We start from the raw sequence: 22,305 nt of genomic DNA, 5'->3' as shown, positions 1-22,305 counted from the left end.
ACCTGTGTAAAGTCCCAAAGCCTCTGGGAAATCCTCGACACCGCATCGCATTTTTTCAGACTGGGAGTGCGTCCTCTGCCATCATCAATGAGGCATTTTGTATCAGGCAGGAAGGTGGTGGACCCCAGGGGACCAAGCTGGAGAAGCCCCTCCATAGAGTACCGAGCCAGCTGCAAGCCAAAGGGAATCAAATGTGTTACACTACCTAAATTAAAGAGCGCAGTGGAAAACACAGCTTTATAAAAAGCAAACACTTGACTTTTTAGAGGGCATCGGTGGAAAGCGCAAGATGGAAATGTGCTTCATTGAATGTGATTGAATGTGATTTGCAGTAATGTGCTTTACCTATTCTGCTCTACAAAAGCAGACAGGCAGAAATTACAGAAGCAGAAAGGAGAAAATGGGTTTAAGGCTTGATTGGCAGATTGTGTTTTTCCTTCACTGTTATCTGAGTCATCTGCACCGGTTCTGTCTGGAGCATATGTTTGAAACCCTTAGCCTAATGTTTGGGGCACATAATACCACATACCTCCACGAGTGCATCTTTCCCACTTTATCATCCCAATTAATTACAAAGTGCCCTGAATTATATATACAGCAACTTTAGGATAATTTTCTCTAAATTGAAAGGTGACATGTACTGCCTCTCAGCTTTCTTTGTAAGTAATTTACAGCCTGTCTTTTATGTAATCAAAGTACAAATTGAGAGAGAGCATGTTGGGTAGGCACGATGACACAATAGTAATTTTGGAAAATAATAATAATGGGAAATTAATAGAAGTCGAATGAACTGCCAAGGTCATTTTTGGGACTCTGAACTCTGGCGTATTTTAAAGGAGCTTGGAAAGAAAAGCGTCTGGACTTCTTTAAGTTACTTGAAGACGTTTCACCTCTCATCCGAGAAGCTTCTTCAGTTCTAGGGTCAAATGGTGGAGAGTCCCAGATATAAACCTAGTGGGAGTGACCCCCCGCAGAGGGACAAAAGGACCCCCTGATGATCCTCTAATCGCCTGAGCCAAGGTGGGAAACTGGGTGTGGGTCCCAATCAGCCAGAGTTTCGGGTGAGTTCATTGTGAAACCTGGCCCCACCTTATCATGCAAATTCCTGAGGTCAGATGGCCCAGGATGTGAGTGGGCGTTAAGGCGTCTGGGAAGGGATCTCAAAACTGGATTATAGATGGCAGAGAGTTGGTGTCGTAAACCCCCGCCTCTGTTCAAAGATGGTCGCTCACAGTGGACATAGATGGCTTCTTTCACTCCTCTTTCAAACCATCTGTCCTCTCTGTCCAAAATGTGAACATCGAAAGAGTGTCCTTTATCCTTAAGATGCAGATGGACTGCTGAGTCTTGTCCTGTGGAGGTGGCTCTTCTGTGTTGTGCCATGCGCTTGTGAAGTGGCTGTTTGGTCTCTCCAATGTAGAGATCTGGGCATTCCAATGTTCACATTTTGGACAGAGAGGACAGATGGTTTGAAAGAGGAGTGAAAGAATCCATCTATGTCCACTGTGAGCGACCATCTTTGAACAGAGGCGGTGGTTTACGACACCAACTCTCTGCCATCTATAATCAAGTTTTGAGATCCCTCCCAGACGCCTTAACGCCCACTCACATCCTGGGCCATCTGACCTCAGGAATTCGCATGATAAGGTGGGGCCAGGTTTCACAATGAACTCACCCGAAACTCTGGCTGATTGGGACCCACGCCCAGTTTCCCACCTTGGCTCAGGCGACTAGAGGATCATCAAGGGGTCCTTTTGTCCCTCTGCGGGGGGTTACTCCCACTAGGTTTATATCTGGGACTCTCCACCATTTGACCCTAGAACTGAAGAAGCTTCTCGGATGAGAGGTGAAACGTCTTCAAGCAACTTAAAGAAGTCCAGACGCTTTTCTTTGCAAGCTCCTTTGACTACGATGACCTGGATGACTGAGAACCTTCACAGACATTCTGGCGTATTTTCTTTTCTTTCAGTTTTGATTATAATCTTTTGATATTTAGAATTCTTAGTTAATAGTTTTGTATTCTTGTTTCTGTTATTATTGAATCTTCATGTTTTAGTTTACTCCAAGCTTCCCCAGCATCTGTTTGAGTCGTGTCAAGCCTTCATTTCTGTCAGTGTTTAGTTTCTTCCTGCTTTATTTTGATAGTCACATGCCTTGTTTTACTTCCTCTAGTTGTTGTTTTACTTAGTTTCAGGTGTGTCTCGTCACCCTCCTGTGTCCACTGTGGACTTTAGGATTCTGCAGATTGTAGACCAGCTGAAATAAAAGGCAGGCTTTAAGTTGTTCTGTATTTAGTCTGTATTTAGGCACTATTCCTGCAACCCTTGGCATGAACAGAACTAAATTCAAGTCATAATATCAACACAGACAGTTTAATAGTTACTTTAAATGAATTGTAATCAACCACAAACTAATTAAATAGCCACCGTAAAGCATTTAAAGCTCTCTCGCTATGATGCTACACTATACTGATTGATTTGTCGTATAGAAGCTGCTGCAGTTTCTGGAATTTAGATTTTCGCACTGTTCCAGTTGTTAATTGCTAATAAGCTTTGTATTTCATATACTAAAATAGGCTCAAGTTACTTTGCATTGAAGCCACAGTGCAGCTTATTTATGGTACAGTTTCTCTTAACAACCAAAATTTGATCCCTCATTGTGTAATCCGGTGCATGAAAGCCTCTGTCGTGATACGTCTCTATTATGCAAGGATACAGTAGAGATAACATTCATAATTTATGGGAATGATCCTCTCTGAAAAATGAGACCCCAAAGCTAGGGAGGTCTTCACTATGACGGCCAAGCTGCTTTGGCTACCCTAAATCGTCAAAATGCACGATCTGTCAGAGTAGGTAGTAACATGTTAAGTACTTTATATAACTTACTGTATTTATGTAACTTCCTGGAAGAATCGGTGTAATAACAGGAATCAAGATTTCTGAAAAACGTATTTCTTTATTTTACTTTATTCATGTGAAAATAACCCACAGCTGTTCTACCAATGTGATTTCAATTATTCATTATTTTCTTTAAGATCAGCTGTTCTAATGGTCGGACTTAAAAAAATCACATAAAAAAAATAAAAAAAACCTTAAAACACATGTACTGTTATAAAACTGCAAATGGACTGGTTCTTATATAACACTTTTCTACTCTAAGCATTCTCACAAGCGCTCCTTTTTCTATGCTTTTTCAACATAAGTGCATTAAATCTATAACTCATACACATTCATACGCTGATGGATGAATCAGAGAGCAGTTTGGGATTAGTATCTTGCCCAAGAATATTCAGACTTGAACAGCCAGGAATCGAACCTCCAACCTTCCGATTAGTAGATGAGCTGCTTACCTGTAAAATGAATCCCATAAAGACTAAAATTCTAAACCTGGTAATGCTTTTGTAGCATTTTGCTTTGTATTAAAGTGTTTTACTCAATAAATTTTAACCTTGAAATGTTTGCAGCACATGTTTGTCTGAGTGGTGATTTTATAGAGCATGGATGGAGAAACTAGAAATGCACATGCTGCCTCTATGGGTGATTGTTCATGTGAGAGGGGAGATCCATGTGGATTTTAATCCAATCTTCTGTCATAAAGAGGCACTCAGAACAAACAGGAAAACAATAAAGCACCATATCTTGGTTCACTTGAAGTCTACTGGAGCTGGCTGAGCTGATCACTGCAATACATATTTCATCAGCATCCTAGTAAAATATGCATCCAAATATGTGTATGGAACTCTCATTGTACATGTCACATGCACATTTGAAACGTATTATTATTTATTTCTTTGAAACTCAACAATGGGAGACACAGTTTAATGACCTTTAGGCAGAGGTCATTATTACAGATGGTCTTATTAAGAATTTTCTGTAGACCTCTTGGGTCTTTCAAGGTTTTAATGCTCTAAACTGATTTAATAAAGGTGTAAACTATGACTCGGCACAAGACAAACTCCATATAATCCCCACTAATACCTGTTTACAGCTTAGTCTGGCAGCGTTTTATATGCTAATTCATTTAAAATGAGTCCATAACAAATAATTAACGTGAGGAAATGATTCTGCCAAGCCAATTAACCTGTGGCTCATGCAGCAACATTACACACTCCATTGCGTTTCTGCAATCACCAGAGTTTTGCAGAACATTTTTTGGAGGTCATGCTAATAGCAAGTCTTCTTTGTTACGGTGATAGTGCAACCGTGGAGCAACTTCCTTGCTGCACCACAAAGTCATACCACAGTTTGTCTTGTGGCCAAGCCTTGAAACAGAGCGTGTGATTTTGTTAACATACACCAAAATCCTATTAAAATGTGCTGGTGAAACACTGAGAAACCCTTTAAAATAGATAATTTAAAAAGGTCACGTCAACTCTGTCTGTTGTACTGCATGAAAAGCTTCTCTTTAAGTTCATTACCTTCCTGTAGCCATCTGAAGACAGCAGGACAGATATTTTGATAAATCTGCAGCCTCTTATCAGAGAAGTGTATCGTTATTACACACAGCTGTCCACTCTGTTTCTTTTTATTAAATCACATGCAAATAATACTGAGCCACTATTAAATGAAACACGCACATCACTACGCACACAAGCCTGCCGATAGCTTCATACTCTGCCTGTGTTTGTGAGAGAAGCCAGATTACCGGAGGATCGTGATACAGCAAAGAAAGCAATCCCAAAATTTTATCAGTGGACAATAAAATATTGCATCATTTGCTTTATGAAGGTAGATGTGCGCACACGCTAGTAATGTAATGGGGCCGGCTCTGTGCCTCCACCACCATCCTTTCACTGCTTTGCACTGCTGAACAAATGTGAGACATTATCCATGAGTTAGATTTCCTCAGGGAGAGCGTGCACACGCTCACTTCTCTGAAGCACAGCGAGAAGTCATTCTGATCAATTCTAGTTTTTTTTTTATATCTTAAAAGAAGAAATTCTATAAATGACAAAACTGAATACAGCTGGCTCAAAATAATGTCAGTCATCAGTGTAATCTAATGATGCAAAGAAATCAAATTCATTTCCATTTGTTTATTTCCCCCTGGGGAGCAGGATTAAGAGTTGATCGAGCTTTGCATTACTGACACCATGGAGCTCTTTGCAGGAGAGGCCAGTGAGGTGGTTTGCATCACCAAAAACGAGAGCAGTTTGCAGGAAAGTTGGGAAATGTTTGAAAAATGATGCATGGGTAGCTTTTGCATGCATATCTTGAGAACTGGATTTGGTTTCACTGAGAAGAAAATAAGCACAAAAACAGGACAAGGGCCTCCCACCCACAGCATCATTTGTTCTGGTATCTATTCAAGTAAAGGTTGTGCTGAGAAGATGCTTTCTCTTTTTTTCCCCCAGCAGCATCCTCCTGCATATTCATATAATTGTTTCCTGGGAGTGCCCCAGTTTTCCAGTGTTTCCTTCAAATCCTGACCACATTTAAAATGAGTTTCGGATTTAATTTAATACCAAACTCCCAAGAGCTGCATGTTCTCCTCTCTTACCGTTAAAGAAAAATAAATCGCAGCATATTTAATCACATTCTGAAAAATTCTTCACTTTTCGTGTGTTTAAATCTAACTGCAGACATACTGTATGTCAGCACTATAAGTGATTATGTTGACTGATCTTTTCACATTAAAATTAGTGCTTGCACATCATCTGTTTGCATGTTCATGTCATCTCATACTCCCCAGCTTCAACACTCTGTTTGGAACCTGCATGGGGTTCAAGAGCTGGTTAAGAGGACAGGAGGCAACATGCTGCCTTCTTATGGTTCATTCATTTTAAATGACTGCTGCACATGGATCACTGCTTATATCATGTATACGTGTACAGTGTACATTATAGCAAAAAAGTTTCAGTCTGTCGGGAGGCAGCAGTTCATTCCTGAATTCACTGTGCAGCATAACAACAACCGCCAAAATACAGCAGAATCAGAAAGATCTGTTCAGCAACAAGAAGAGAAACAGTCCTGCAACAGATGGCACGGGCCCCACAGAGCCCTGATCTCAACATTATGGAGTCTATCTGGGATGAAGAGACCAAAGCAACTGAAGTTGTCTCAGTATCCAAAAGAACTGCTGCAAATTCTCCAACCCAGCTGCAAAACCAGAGTACTTGAGTGCCATGACAAAGTTCATGCATGTTTATCAGCAACAATAAAGGCAAGTGATGCTCACAGTACATATGAATTAAACTGAGATGAGCAACATTTAAGGCATAACTGCATTAACGTGGCAAATCTCCTTTAACGAGTTACTGCTGATCGCCCTGTGCGTGGGGCTGCACAGTGTCAATGCGTTAGCGCGGTTAGCTCGTTAGCGCGGTTAGCTCGTTAACGCGCTGACAGGGGATTTCTAAAAATCACCCCGTAGTTCTTCAGCTAAGACACCTGAGTTAGAAAACAGAAACACTGCAGTCGTCTTTACACGCGTGGGCAGTAACGAACGCACCCTGCGATCTGCGTCTCGGCACTGCCTGCGTACTTTATTTATACATGTCTTATGTCTTATGTCTGTGTGTGTGTGTGTGTGTGTGTGTAAAAATAACAACGTCACTCAGAGCAACGGGTTATTTCCCCTTTTCTACATCTGTTCTCTAAAAACAGGAAGTGATTTAGTAGCTGAATAAGTTCATCACAAAAGTTATTAGGTGAAAAGTCACATAGACATGTAGATTGCCTAGTGATCAACAAAAAGCACATTTCATGAAGCTGATCAATTTATATGAAAACAAAAATCCCTTGACACGCGCTGATGCTGTCCAGCGTCGTCCAGCACTAATGTATGTATGTATAGATAGATATAAAATCCAAAGCCATCAATAAAGCGTATTAAGCTGTGATGCTGCTTTCATTTCAAGATGTCCAAGTGCATCCATTACCTCATAGGTTTCTCTTCAGCATAAAGATGTTTAGTAGCCTAACTGCTGCACATTCCTTTTATATATACAAATCCCTAAAAGGTGGATGTTGCTGCTCTAAAATTCACCCCGTGGAGTCTTGAACTGAGCATTTTGGCTTTTGTCATTAAATTAGCAAAAAGAAAAAAATCTGATAAACTGAAAGACTTGCTCATACAGTAGCAACTTATCAAATACAGGGTAGCCATGCCCTAAAGCATACCCTACTTTATTGCCTATGTTGCTGTAAATGGGACCATAATTCACACAATGAGCACTGGGCTGTATCTAAGGGGTGAGGGACTTGAAAGTAGTAGGTTATTTTGATAACCTCATTAGGAAAAACCTTTCTTTTGGTGTAATAAATAAAGTAAGGAGCACGGTCATTTTCTCACTGACAATCCAATCTGTCTTCCTTTTCAACGAGAAGAGCCACCACTGCTGGCTATTAGATGGTATGTAGAGTTTGTAATTATTTGTTTTAGGGCTTTTTTTCGTTGCTTTTAAATAATGACAGCATCAGATAGACCGAGGGGTGGAATGCTATATATCTATCCATAGCATATAGTCACACCCACACAGGTTAAGTATCACATATTAAGGCCAATCTTGATTATATAACTCTACCACTGTTACTTTTAAACTTTCATTGTTGTAGATAGCAACATGTTTAGCATTTGGCACGCTAACTGCCTGACTGCAGAAACTGACAATGATTGTTTAATTGTTGCTTAATAAGATGAACAGAGTGCCACTTATGACAGCAACAAGCTAGTCACATTGATTGGTTGTTAGGCTGTTATTATTAGTAAGCATGCTGTTAACTGATGATGTTGGCAAACTTCAGACAGTATACTGATTACAGTTTGCTACAGAGGGCTGTGCTAAGCCTTTCTGGTGTATCTACTGAATCCAGATATTTTTGGACCGAGCAGGTCATTGCATTAACACTGACGCCAGTAGGAATAGCACTCCTATGCAGATAAAGTCAAGAAATATTTTCAGGTCGAGTCACAGAGATTGAGAAGCTGTAGTTCATGTGGGTGCTGAATTTGAAGCTGAGACACCTTCAAGTCATGTTACATGGTAGGGGTGGAAGATTTTTGAAGATTTATTCTGGCTGCAAGAGCAAATGATAGGTCGAAACATCATTGAGAGTGAACAGGTTCTGAGAGAATACTTGAAATATTTGCAGTGTCCAAACATAACTTAATCTGTAAAAAGTGAGAACACCATGTGGTGAGTATTGGTCTTTCAAACTAGCATTAAGTTCACAGGATGCTAGTTTTCCCTCTATGTGTATTCTGTGTTAGACCTCAATTTAATTTAACCATGAGAATATTTGTAGTATATGCATCCTGCATTGCTTAAAAACCCGTAGAGGGATGTGTGTGGTGGTCTATATTAATCAGCGAGTACCAATGGGAAGAACACATTTCTATTCATAGCATGTCTGTGCCTCACACTTACTATGTAAAACCTGACTTGGATGCTACATTGCCTAAAGAGGAGACTAATTGCACCACATCATCTTTAGGTTTAGTGTTAAAACGCAGAATGTGTTGATTTAAAAAAAAATCTGCTAAAGAATTTTCTGTAGGTTTCTGTATGTTTACCTTTTGCAAAGACGCCCAATTTACAGACTTAAATGAGTAAGAATCAATACAATGCACTGACAAACAGTTTAATTAATGGCATTACTGACTGTTGAATATCTGTATCGAAGACAGCAGTCAAAATAAACAGGAAATAGAGAAAGATCTGCTGACCTGGGAGGACATGCCGTGGCAGGGGTACAGGATGGCTTTATCATCGTCCTCAGAACCCTGGTCCAGGCAGTAGCCACTGGCCTTGCTGTTTCTCACCTGCAAGAAAAACAAAAAAGATGATGTTTCTATGAAGCTGCTGAAAGCTCCAGTATTTTACATATCCAATATTCTTAAAAACAACCAAACAAACAGCTTGTTTCAAATATTCTCCATTTGAACATTTGAGTGTTAGGTGCAAGAGCAAACACAAAAAAGTACATAAGCATCTGAGGAACTGGAGAACCACACAAGTTTATTCTATTCTATATTCTATTCGATTCTAATGGCAGTGTACCCTCAACAATAGGAACGTGTTATATGTATACGGTTAGCATGGTGCCAGATAATTTTACCATCTCCTACACTCTGTATTTAAATACAGCAGAAGTCTCAATGAAACTATTCTCATTTGCATATTTTATTTGTGTGTTGGGTGTCTGTTGTCTGAAAATTTGGAAAAGTATGAAACAGTGACTGAAATTAAGCTTGCAACACTTTTCCATTGCACGGAAAGTCCAGATGTAATTCTTGGAAATGTCTTTTGACAAAATTACCATATACATAAGTTAAAGTTTGCCATGATTTTGGCTGTATTTAGATGAAAAATTATTAGTTTGAGTGAAGTCTGGAAGGGAAATTTTTTCTCTCTCTCTGATTAATTCACATCAGCTAGTGGAGAAAGTTTGCCTGCAGGTCTTTCTGGTTGAATGCAGTCTTTTCTTTTCTAGTTTTTGAGTTTGCACTTGCAGTTTGACTAGCTTTAAGGAACAAAACTACTTGTTTAAGTTATGAAAAAGTATGCAGTTTGTTTAAAATATGTCATTTTGTTATATGTCAAAGCTCTGAACTTGATCTAAATGCCTATGCTCCTATATTTGTGGGACTATTCATGACATTTCAATTCAACTGTATTTGTATATAACCAAATAACAACAACAGTCAACTCAAGCTGCTTTACATTTTAAGGTAAAGACCCTACAATAATAAAAAATAATCCCCAAAAATAAGATGACCCCTATGAGCAAGCGCTTGGCGACAGTGGGAAGGAAAAACTCCCCTTTAATGGGAAGAAAGAACCAAGCTCAGGAAGGGGCTGGAGTGATGGGAGAAAGACAAAAGGACAAAAGTGCAAACGTATCAAGTACATAAGGTGTTAAGTACCACAAGGTATATTTTTTTAAATCAGGAATTTAAAAACATATTTGAGAAGATATTTCCCCCTAAAAAATAGATTAATAGCTTAACTCCATACTCCACCTCCACCCACCAGTGGGGTGCACCTCACAATTTGCGAACCACTGGTGTATGTGAAAGGAGAAGCTGGTAGAGACAAGCTCGCTGAGTATTATTGAGCAGTTTTCTTACTGCCTCTCTTCTCAGCCTTTTCGGTCGGCTCCTGCCTTTCTTTTCCATTTTATTTACAGATTATTGTAGGTGGGATTTAATTCTCCTTTAGGCACAATCTATGCAGTGAAGAAGAGAGGCAAAGGGGTGCAAGCACTGCAGATAGTACAGTACAAATGCTCAACAAGACATTAGTAATGGCAGCTTTCTGGGACACATTTTAATTTGTCTGTTGGGCGGTTATTGTTACACAACAAATTTTACTCTTGACATGTTTTAGTGTCAATCTAGAAAAAAGGCTAACAGAAAGTGACTAAACCAGGGAAAAGACTTCTTTAGCATTGATTTTAATGAGAAAACAGCCAAAGAGGATCCCTGTGAGCTGAGAAAACGGGGTAAATATGAATATTTTGTACAAAATGTTACCACATGAAAATGGCCCAATATTATATAATTTAATAAATTACCGGTTTCACATTTGGTTCAAACGAAAATAATAGTATCAGAGCAGCCTTTCAAAACCTATTATTATTTATTATCTAAGAAGGTAGATAATAGTCTCTTGAATGTGAGCCACCATTTAATTCCTCTGTGCATGTCACAATACCTCTGTGATACTAGATCCACTGTGGTTTGTTCACACAGCAGGCTGTATTTTCTCAAACGATGACTGAGCTTTGATAGATATTATCGGGACACGACCAGCCCCAGTTCAGTCTCCCCCCTGTCCTCCAGACCTGCAGATGATGCACTGAGCATGAGGCCCATGTTTGGTGTGATTTGAATGAGTAAGGCTTCATTTCCAGGTTGCGACATGTCTATCATGTAGTTTTGTCAGGGAGGGTTCCACTCGGCTGGTCTGGTCAGCATGGCCGAGCGCGGTGCTGATGCTCGGTGACAGATGAGGCTCACTTCTGCTCTGCTGGCTGTGTGGCTAGACAAGGTAAATGTTACCCAGCTTGTCGACAGATCTGAAATAGTGCCACTTAAGTTAATGCCACTCTGAGGAATCCATCTGGGTGCCAGAGCCAAAACAGGCAGCAGAGGGAACAAAAGGGGGAGTAAATTCATAGGGCTTTGATGAATTGTGAATTCTGATATGCAGCATATTGATTAGGCTGTTCTTTTGTTCCCACCTATTTGCCAGTCCATCTGTCTGTGAGTGGGATTTAGCAAAAACCAGGCCAGATTTGGTAAAAAAAAAAAAGGGGAAAAAAAGGTTTTAATAATTCAGTCAGACCAGCAGCTTGTGAACAGGCATGCCAGACAACACCCTAGGCTGTTAAGGGGGCCCCCAACAGTTGTCCTCAGTTGGAAACCTCCCCTAGGGCATACGAAAAATCCCATCAGTTCCAGAATGGGAGTGTGTCGCATTGCTTTAATGAGCATTGTTGTGACGTGATGTTTGCAGTTACTACTTTGTAATTTAAACCCATACATAGATGAATATTGCATTATTTATGGTTGACTAATAAATGATTATGATATTTGATCTATTAGCCTTTGGCAGTGATCTGCGCTTTTTCCCAATGCCCTTCTAGTTTTCCAGGTGTCCATTGCTGAAATTGATATGAGGTAAACAATGCGTCTCAGCAAACCTCCAAATAGTGTCTGAGTCAGGAGTGTGTTCAATTCTTCAACCTGTTATAATCCTGTTGTCTTCCCCCCACTGTGCTGAGTGCATAGCCAAGCCCAATCAAATTAAAATGGAAAACTAATAAAGTATTTGATTAAAACTCATTATGAGGAGCTGGTACAAATCCTGTGTGGTGATGTTGCAATTCCTTAGCAATATCATACCTTAGACTAGCTACACTCAAATCGTTTGTTTTTTTCTAAGATGTACCACTCCATCACATTAAAGGTCATCATCACATGTCACAAAACATCCTAATAATTCACTCCTTTATTTCTGTGATTTATTTGTAGGATCAGCCTCCCTGCCTCAGCTTTCACATCCTCTGCAAACTCCAGTGGTGTGAAAAAGTGTTTGCTCCCTTCCTGATTTCCAAGTGTTGTGAATATTTGGCACCCTCACATGTTTCAGATCCTCAAAGTGAAAAATGCACAATTCTGTTTTTAAATGTTGATTTCACTGATTAAGGGAGAAAAGTTGTCCAAACCTACCTGGTCCCGTGTGTAAAAGTAAGTGCCCCTCTTGTTTAATCATGAATTATCTGTGATTAACCCCTGTTTTTGTTTAGTTTCACTAAACATACTCAGGCTTGATTACTGGCAGACCAAAGGAGACCAAGGAAAAAAATAAAACCAGGCACGTCTCACATTTGCCAAAATACATCACGATGATCCCCAAGACATCTGGGAAAATTGTATCTGGACCGACGAGGCAAAAGTTGAATTCTTTGGAAGGTGTTTGTCCCCTGATGATATGGCAAAATCAGTGTTTACTTTCAACCATTTGCTTAATGTCTTCCTCACCTCGCCATATGTGATGGTGTTGTTATAGATTCGCATCTCTGGGTAGACGTGATCAAGGTACCAGCGGAAACTCCGACATTGCAGCCTTTTCCTTAAGGCCAAGCGCTCCGAGACATCCCCGAAATCAACCCCAGGGTTCTGTCAACAAATGGTACAAAACAAAGACAAACACGCATGAAAAAAGCCTCTTAGCCAGCAGGCATTTTAATTATTAGAGTGAAAGCTGCTTGAGAAATGGAATATGCGAGAGTGTCGAGGTGCTGAAAAGAAAAGACCAACCTTTTAGTTAAGAGCTGGATAGATGCACCTGTCATGAAGGACCTTCATTGTTCTTTCATTACACGTGATTCAAACTCTAATCAGCTGCTTAATTATGAGCCCTCACGGCCATGCCGGCATTACGGAGGTGGCTTCCTAGATTGATTGGGGGAATGCCTAATAGCAGCACTACCTGGCACTGAGGCTTGATTCAGACGCATGCACACACACATGCAGCCATCTACTCTTCAGTCAGTTCGCCCCCATCTGTGTTGGAATCCACAGTCAGCTGCTGAACGTGCTTCCAACATCTGTTAATAATAAATTCTAGATGGAAATATCCACTTTTTGTAGCAACCATAAAGCGACACTAAAAAATGCATTCAATTTCAGTGAGATGTTGTTTGGTGTTTGGACTTGGAGCCGGCCGCTCTGGTGAATCATAAAGCCTTCCCCCACCAAGGTAATTGTGCTCTCAGCAGGTACCTTAGACAATAACGAAAATCAGTGATTGTGTATAGGGGGAGGCTGGGAGGAGAGGGAGGGGGGTAGATGGAATAATCGTAGTTAGGCCTTTCTACTGTACACAAAATAACTCTGCGCCACAGGACAGCCGAGGTAATAACATGCCATGCCACTGTGCTTGTAATTACACTCAAGAAGGGATGTGGTCTGATTGACTACTTTGTCAAAGGTGCTGCCACCCCCAGCTCCCACATTTCGACTCAACATTTCCAGGCGGCATGCAGGCATCAGCAGCGTGCCACACCAGTGTGTGACGAGCCCACATCCTGTAATTATTTTGTTAGGGATGTCAGTGAGCTGTGCTGGACGGCTTTCTTGAGGCCTTCACTGATGTCCTTCACTGACTATCATCTCATTCTGCATGGCTGAAGAGGCAATTAGGATTCAATATTAAACTCTTTATTAATGAAAATAGCTGTTTATTATTAGACTCTTGAAAGCAATTAAATGAAACTGATACGTATGAAACTAGACTGATTGGAAATGAGGCTAATCTCCTTCACTTGATGTACCTCTCTCATCTGTTTGGAAAGAGCATCTACTGCTTTCTGCCTGTGCTCTGCTGCCAGTGTGAAGGTCAAACGGGATGAAATCTGAATTTTGAATTTCTATTGACTAGCGTCTCCAGAGGCCTGGTTGCATGTCTGAATGAGAAAGTGTGACAGGAGGAGACGGGGCAAAAGAGAGCTCGTGGATTTCAATGAGGGTGTAATCTAAGACAGAGAAAAACTTACATTCATGGGAATGTTCCAGGCCATGTAGACGTGGGATTTGTATTCGTCCATCCACACCTCAGCGGCTCGCAGGGCATTGCGCTTGGCGTAGTAATCTATGTCATTGTTGTAGGGTTTTTTGGTGCGCTCGATATGGGCCACTCTGGCGCACGGGAGGACTTCCATGCTCCCACCACACTGCCACACCTACACAGCAGAAAGAAAGAGTTCAGATCAACAGCTACACAGCTCCCGCCTAATGTAGAGGCCAATCAAACTACAGGCATTGAGGTTTAAGGATAATTAATTTAATTTATACAAAAAATACTGGTTTGCTGGTTATTAAAACTTGGTTTTGAATGTAGAGCTGGCTATTATCCCTTATTCCCTTGCTCATAGTAGATGTCTATATAATCTGATGTCTTTTTGGAAATACAGGAATCCTTCCTCACTGGCTTTATAAAACTCAGATTCTACTAGAGAAAGGTATATTTTGTATGTAGTATTGAACAGAACTGAATTCCACTTCAGAGCAAAAATATTCATTAAAATATGAAGTCAAATGTTGAAAAGCCACATGCAAACAGCCTTGGCAGAAGCACAAATGAGGACTCAAATAAATGCATTTGATTTTTTTTTAATGACTTCTCATAGTGGAGTGAACAAGGTCAAACAGGCATCTTCATTAATTTGTCCATGGTATCATGGTCATACTTGAGCTTGCTGCAATTTATCTCCATCAGCGAACTGCTTGAAAAATATAAGATACATGCATCGACACAGAAATCTGCTGCACATTTAGGGTCACAATCTTTATCCACCATTCAAAGCGACAGAGTGCTGCATAGGTTTTCATTATTAAAGAGGAAAAACATACTTGCAATTAGTTTACAGCTATGTTATGTCCTTCTTCTTGTTTCTAACATAGCACACGTGTTCTCAAAGATGCATTTAGTTGTTACATTATTACATATTTATTTATATTATTTGCTGAAGTGAGCGACAAAATGAGGGACAAATGGATTTGTAAGCCTATGGCTCATATTGTAGATACAGTCTTCATAGAGGTACCTATGACAACTGGAGAACTCTGATGCCACGGAGTGCTGTGCATATGACACTGAAAAAGAGGGATATACTGCTTGAAGCCAGGCAGTGAAAAATGCCTTCTTTAAAAGCATCAATCACAGCTCAGAAAACTGATTGATTGCAGACTGTGTGATGTTGTGACCCTCGACTGACATACTCAATGGAAAGCTACAGTGGCAGGCAGTCACATGGGAGTAATGCACCCATTTCTTTCAGTGCCAGAAAAGATTTGAATTTTAAAACTCTCTGCAAAAACACATCCATATCTTCAAATCTCTGCCATGGTGTTACAAAGTGCCTGAGCAATTTCTCATGCCGTATCACTGGAAGGCCACAGCATATGGTATGTCCTTCCAGCCGTACAAAATATCACCGCCTCCACCACCCACAGTCTCTTAATGACAATTGCCACAAAGCGTAACAGATGTTCTCATTCATTAACTTCTCTATGACCCCAAAACGATACCCCCTGCTTGGTGTTTAAGGAACATGCTGCTGCAAAACTATTTTCTCAATTAAGTGCAGATCTGGGATGATACCCGTTTTCTGCACATCATGCTTATTGAATGTCATGTGAAAAGATGTGAATAAATACAGCGTCTGTTTTTGGTCATTTTCAAAATAATGATATATGATTCAAACTCTTGATCTGTATTTCCTTCCATGATTCTTATTGTAAGACTAAAAGAGTACTACTGAACTCTGAAGGCACTTCATGATGCCATTTGGAAACCTTAAAGTGCTAAGCAAAGGCCCTTTCACCAATGAATTGAGTATATTAGTATGGTAATTTAAATATATTCAGAGATTCCTGCTCCCAGTGATTTATTATTAACAACCTGTGACCAGATGCAATCAAGAAATGTTTGAGGTGTGTAGCTGGATGTATATCTGTAGGCCAGATCATCAGTGAGTAGTGCCAAGTATTGGGGAGATATGACAGGATAGTTAGGTAAAGGACAAGTATGGATTTTTTTTGTATGAAGTTCTTAAAATATGTCTCCATTTATAAACTATCTATCAACCCCCAACCTCTATGGCAGGGGTAGGCAACTCCAGGCCTCGAGTGCCGGTGTGCTGCAGGCTTTAGATCTCACCCTGGGTCAACACACCTGAATCAAGTGATTAGTTCGTTACCAGGCCTCCGGAGAACTTCAAGACATGTTGAGGAGGTAATTTAGCAATTTGAATCATCTGGTGGATCAAGGACAGATCTAAAGCCTGCAGGACACCGGCACTCGAGGCCTGGAGTTGCCTACCCCTGCTCTATGGGATGGTAGCGTCTCCCCCAACATTGTCCCCACATATTTTAATCCATCCATCCATCCATCCATCCATCCATCCATCCATCCATCCATCCATCCATCCTTCCATCCATTCATCTGTCCATTCTTCCAAACATCCATCCTTCCATCGATTCCCGCTTATTTGGGTTTGGGCCGCAGGGCCAGTAGTCTAAATAGCATAGCCCAGTCTTTACTCAACTGGCAACCTCTTCCAGCTCATCCAGGAGGATGCAGAATTGTGAGAGATACAAGCTTTCCAGCGTGTGGTGTGTCTATCCCAGGGCCTCCTACGATGAGGACAATGCCCCAAACCCCTTGCCTAGGAAGCATCCTACACAGACGGCCAAAGCACCTGAACTGGTTCCTTTCAACCCCAAAGTTAGCAGTTTTACCAATCCCTGGATTTGTTTATTAAGGGAAAAAGCATGTCTGTACAATATAATGTAAGTTACATTTTTGTTATTCTCAATAATTCTAATGAAATGTTGTTTGAATAAACCAAAGAGATGTGTCTAAACAGCTTTTTTCTTAGAAAATGTTATCCAAGCTGTGGTGTGTGGTGCATCATTTTGGGAGTAGTTTAATCCACATTGTTCCTTTGATATTCTGGCAGCAAGGCGGAACAAGTGGGCTTGACTCAAAATAAACTCCTGTACAGTGTTCACTGTAATGAAGAAACATGTCACCCAGGGAAACTGCATGACTCAGTTGTTCTTTAATTGTTCAAACAACAGAGCTTAATGGCACAGGCAAAAAATATGTTTTGGGTATGAGCATTCTTTTTAGTGGGCTAAATTCATTAGTGGCTTGTGTAAATTTCAGAATAGGAAATATATGGAAAATTCTCATTTTATGAAAGAATGGATATGTCAGTTCACATTAACACTACAGGTACCCTGATGTTACACGTTGCTGTAGTGCTAAAGGGAGTCTGTGAGGTTGTGCTTAATTGTATGTTAATAAGGGCAATCACAGCATCTGTCCTCTCAGTTGCTTCAGCTGTATCAGTGGTGAAGTAGTTCGCTGGAGCTGACCTGAGCTTAAAAACCTCTATTGACTGACTGACCCCTCTTCTTCACTCCTGATGATCCATAATGACCTTGGCCTAAAAAATCCATTAGTACTTTGGAGCAGGGTTTACCTGCTTTGCTGCTGCTCATGACAAATGCTGTTTTTCTGCAACAGTCTTCACGGTTGGCGACTTTGTGTGGGTGTGAGTGCAATACCGATTTAATGGGAAGCCTTTAGTCCCTGCAGATCCCGCCCGTTGCCTTTGGAAACATAGTAAGCTCTGCGTAATGCTGTGTTTCTTTGGTTTCCTGCTCCAAATTGATTGTATGTGAGTAAAAGTATCAGTGTTTTAACCACTTATGAAGCACTCGTGGATAATTGAAAATGTGTGCAAGTGAAATTGCGGTTAGCAGCTTTCCTGGCGCTGAAAGCAAACTGCTGATCAATATTTCCTCAACCACTTGCAAGGGTCAGAAAGCTGTGTGCTAGCTAGTTGGCTAAACAGACTAAAGCTTTGTTGCATTAATTTAAACTTTTATCTTTAAGCTTCAAGTAGAGTTTCTTGTTAAAAATAATGCATTTGTTTGTCTATAAGAAGCAGGAGACAAATTATTTTTTATTTTTTAATTTCCATGTTACAAATAAATACATAAATAAATGAAATACACTGAGTACCAGCTGTTTCTCTTCTTTGCTTTAGCATGGCAACAGTAATACACTCCACCGCTCATTATTTCCCTTGTAACAGCCAGACCTTTCATCTTATCTCTATAAGCAGCTCTCATTCTAATTATATTACTGTATATTTCACAGCAGGATTTGTTGCAAATTAAAAAGCCATCTAAACTCCCACAAACTATTAAGTATGTATATAAAAAGATGCTGTTTAACATTTTTCTTTAATTATTGCAGGTGTTTCTAATTTATAGGACTGAAAAAGACGCATTTCAACAGCAGCAACAAAAAGATAGCGGTCGTGATCAAATGGACCTGCTTTACGTGTTTCAAGCATAACATTTTATGTGCTTCCTCTATGGTGAAACCTGAAAGGCTCTGGATGTTTTCTGCATGCATTTTATCTAACGTGGTTTATCTTTATTGCCAATATCATTTATCCTTAATTATTATATTCATTCGTGTTTAACATTATAATTATAATTTCTTTAATCATATCAAATCACATTATCATGGCATTACAAGTGAACGGAAAGGGAGTAATAGTTTGAAGTGACCTTTCAAGCATAGGTTTCTAATACAGTGAACTTCATTTGATCCAGGTGGACAAAGGCTGCCTCTATTTGTTTTCTGCATAATTCATTTCTATCATAAGTCATTTTGATCCTCCATCAATTATTTACTGCATTTGTCAGTGATGATATCTGCTTGTTAACTGCATGCTAATAAAGTTTCCTGCTTCTGAGATTTAATGGTGATAACATTTCAACAGATAAAGGTCCAACAGCTTTTTCACAAGGTGATACTTCAAATGCCAATGAGACAAGGAAATATCATTTGTAAGTCTGAAGCTAAAATAATAATGTTGTTATTTACAGGGCTAGGCCCAGGATCTTATGATTCTGGAAAGCTATTAGGGCCATGTCTTTTTTCATGATTCCAAGCTGAATAATGTTAATCTGACTGGAATCTGTCTGGATGATTTATTAATTGGATGATGATGTAGTTACACTGTAGCAAAGCTTAGACTAGGTTCAGGTCCATGCAGTGCTAAAGCCGTTTCCCTTCCCCTATAGGCTGCCTGGTTGCGTCTCACACTGTCTGGGAGCTCACCTGGTTTAGAAAGCAGCCAATATGCCAAAGGCTAGGGGCCTGGATTTGAGTCTGCTCTGGATCTTTCATTTCCTTTGTGTCATTGCCCCCACTCTCTCCCTGGTCTCCTGTTTGCTCTCTGCACCGGCCTGTCAGATAAAGCCTGAAACTCCCAGAAGTAAATTTTTAAAATTAAAAAAAAAAAAAAGCCACTACCCCCCCATTCTGAGCAATACACACAAAGTCTTGGTCTTGTCTTACTTTTGCTGTCCCCGTTTGCATCCCTCATAACCACATCTATTGGCTGCTGGTTGTGCAAACAGTCTATGTAGCAGTTTGTATATTTTGGGACTTCCACTCTGTTCTCACTTCGCTGGACTGAATCAACCTCTACGATGGTTTTACAATTCTCCCTACATGTAAATGTGTACCACTGTTGAAAGTCAATTTCACTACAAAAGAGAACATCCGCTTCCAATGCCACTTTTATTCTCAATAGTTAAGACACTATGTGTTGATGTGAAAGAGCTAATCACAAGCCACTAACCACAAAGCTGCTGGTGAAGATGGGGAGGGGGGCAAGGGTACATTTCTTTCTTGATTTAGCAACGAACAACCTGATCTAAGGCAGCTGCAGGGAGTCAGCTCCGCTTGTGAGGATCATCAATGCTGATGTGACCTTTTTCAACGCATGAGAAAAACGCCGGTGATTTGGAGGGAAAACAGGTGGTGCCCAACAGATTGCTGGCTAAAACAGTACGTGTTACATTCCAGGACTGCTTATGACTCCATCCTGCTGCCTGTAGGCTCATAAACAAGGCTTTAGAAAAAGCATTCACAAAGCAAATCAGGCCAAATGGCAGATATTTTCCTCCGAAGTATAAAGACATAATAAGGATGCCTGTGCACTTCTGCTCACACAGGAAAGCATTAACACCATGCAGAGAGTGCCTCTGCTCATGACAGGGTCTCATTTTGTGTTGCTGTACTCATTTCATTATTGTTGTGCTGTATTAAGCATCTTTTTTTTAAAAAATGCACTACTCTTCTTACTAATGGAATCGCAATTTTTAATAATTTAAATAAATCAGCATACAGTAATATTCTCCACACAGACATGGATGTTTGGTTTCATGTAGTATACGGTGAAAACAGAGCTCCAAAGGGCAGCAGCATCCTGCAGATACAGGTTACACCTTTAAATATTCACAACTGTGGAAACATAATAAAATCTAAATACCAAATAAGACTGTTTTAATCTATGACATCCCACCCACAGGTTCTCAGGACTAGATTTTTGTGAAGTCCATTTGGAGGTGACCCTTCATAAAACTGCATTCTGCATCATTAAGAGAGAGCACTTAACACAGAGTACTTTGATGTTGTGGTGATGTAATTGCTAATTTAATTTAATTGTCTCTGTACATGCTGTTAGTTAATTGCAGCTGGATCATTTGCGTGAAAAGCTCTACGAGGCTGCCGAAAACATCAGCCATAAAGAGCATAAAAGCTATTAACAGCCATAAACAGGCTTCTATCAGTGCCATTAAACAATACAGTCAATACACCAGGAAAAAGCAGTGCATGGAGGCTGATGGTGGACATGTAGACAGAGTTTGGAACTGAGCACTTGCTTTAAATGGAGGCTGCGAGCTACTTCAATCAGAGAGCTCAAGCGGTGCTGTGTCATACACAATTAACATGCCTTACTCTCTTCACGTAATATGCCGAACACACCCTGAAAATTTGGCTGTTTAAGCTGTAACACTTCCCATTTCTTACCCCTTACATGGCCTGCATAGCTGACTGCTGTTTCACACACTCACCGACAACAGCATCACCCAGTAGAGGATAGCTACTCATCCCCAGTTTCCACAGTATATGCATCACATTCAGAGGGGGAGTGATGAACTTGTAGTCTGATGCCAAATTCTGCTGCTGTAATAAATCATTTCATATATTTTCATTACAAAATGCAGCAGCATCGGTGTGGCTAGATTGGTGTTTCTTTGTAAGGGATATTAGATTATTCTGTTATTATATGTTACCTTATATATGTAATCAAAGTAGTTGAATTAGAATACTGCTGTAGATCACATTATACCCTTTAATATAGAGTGTGTGAGCTGTATGTAGTTTAGTTCTCATTATACTTTTGAGTTAACAGAACATATTCACATATTAGTTCATTAGATAAATGTGCATCACTCTGTATCCTTGATCTGCTGGGAATGTGTTACACTGTTTTCTTGACATGCTTAATTGTTGAATCATGAAGAGAAGGTTGTAAGCAGGAGACTCTGTGTCTAAAGACAGGGGAGATAGATAGACCACATTCCACACCCCCACCTTACAGAAAGCAGAGAAACAACTGCCGAGGTCATAACTTAGGCGCTGTAACAGAGAAAAATGTGATGTTTTGGCTTTTACGACTAGCTGGGGGCCACTAGAGAGTATAAAAAGCTGAGCAACCCGTCACCATTTTGAGACATGTGCCTGACCCTCTGGTAGCATCTCTCCCGTCCGGACGTTGTAATGCTCTGACTGTTGAATTGTATGGAAATAAATGATTGTTGATTGAGCATTGATACACCGAGTATTGTCCCTCCTTCAGCCCAAAGATTCAAAGAATTGGGAGATTTCAACAACTTGGTGCCGTGTGACCCGGATCTTTGGTGTGCTGAGGAGGTGTAGATTTGGCCTTTGGTGAGATCGTGGGGCAAAGTGAACAGAAGGCCGGCCTAAAACAGAAAGGTAAGCACAGCCTGTTGTATTATAAATACCAAATGTGCATATTGGGCTTTCCAAATTAATCTATTCGCTGAGTCACATGTATTTTCACAGTAAATTTGTCGGTGTCTGGTTTTTGGCGCAAGATACTAACAACATAAGTTGAGGCTGAATTCCAGTGTGTTAAATAAACTGCTTCTACCGAGATACTAATAACATACTACGTTGGACTAGTTGCAGTAAACTGCTTCTACCGAGATACTAATAACATACTACGTTGGACTAGTTGCAGCCACTTTACCTTCCACATTTAATTTTGTCTAATACTGGCTTCTGTAGCAATAATACGTTAGAATTTCTTCTGAAGACGCGGCCATTAGTCCAGTACATTGAAGTCGAGGTTTGTTTATTTTGTTTATGGTGTCAGTGACGTCCTG

At 40.3% G+C, this 22,305-nt stretch overlaps 1 protein-coding gene across 1 annotated transcript in view; it reads right to left on the bottom strand.

Annotated features, from left to right (window-relative positions):
* galnt9 (polypeptide N-acetylgalactosaminyltransferase 9) overlaps nucleotides 1-22,305 on the bottom strand; it is a 120,194-nt gene that overhangs the window by 1,078 nt on the left and 96,811 nt on the right. The window contains exons 7-10 of the mRNA XM_085424390.1: nucleotides 14,007-14,192; nucleotides 12,490-12,627; nucleotides 8,668-8,763; nucleotides 3-170 (exon numbers count right to left, since the gene is read on the bottom strand). Of these exons, the coding sequence (XP_085280516.1) occupies nucleotides 3-170; nucleotides 8,668-8,763; nucleotides 12,490-12,627; nucleotides 14,007-14,192 (588 nt within the window). The remainder of the gene's footprint in view (nucleotides 1-2; nucleotides 171-8,667; nucleotides 8,764-12,489; nucleotides 12,628-14,006; nucleotides 14,193-22,305) is intronic.

The sequence above is a fragment of the Rhamphochromis longiceps genome, linkage group LG12, assembly GCF_057381845.1.
Source record: "Rhamphochromis longiceps isolate RC_006_pf linkage group LG12, R_longiceps_female_GT1.1, whole genome shotgun sequence".
Taxonomy (NCBI): Eukaryota; Metazoa; Chordata; class Actinopteri; order Cichliformes; family Cichlidae; genus Rhamphochromis; species Rhamphochromis longiceps.
Note: the sequence above shows the minus strand (reverse complement) of the source record. Positions and strands in the feature narration are given on the sequence as shown.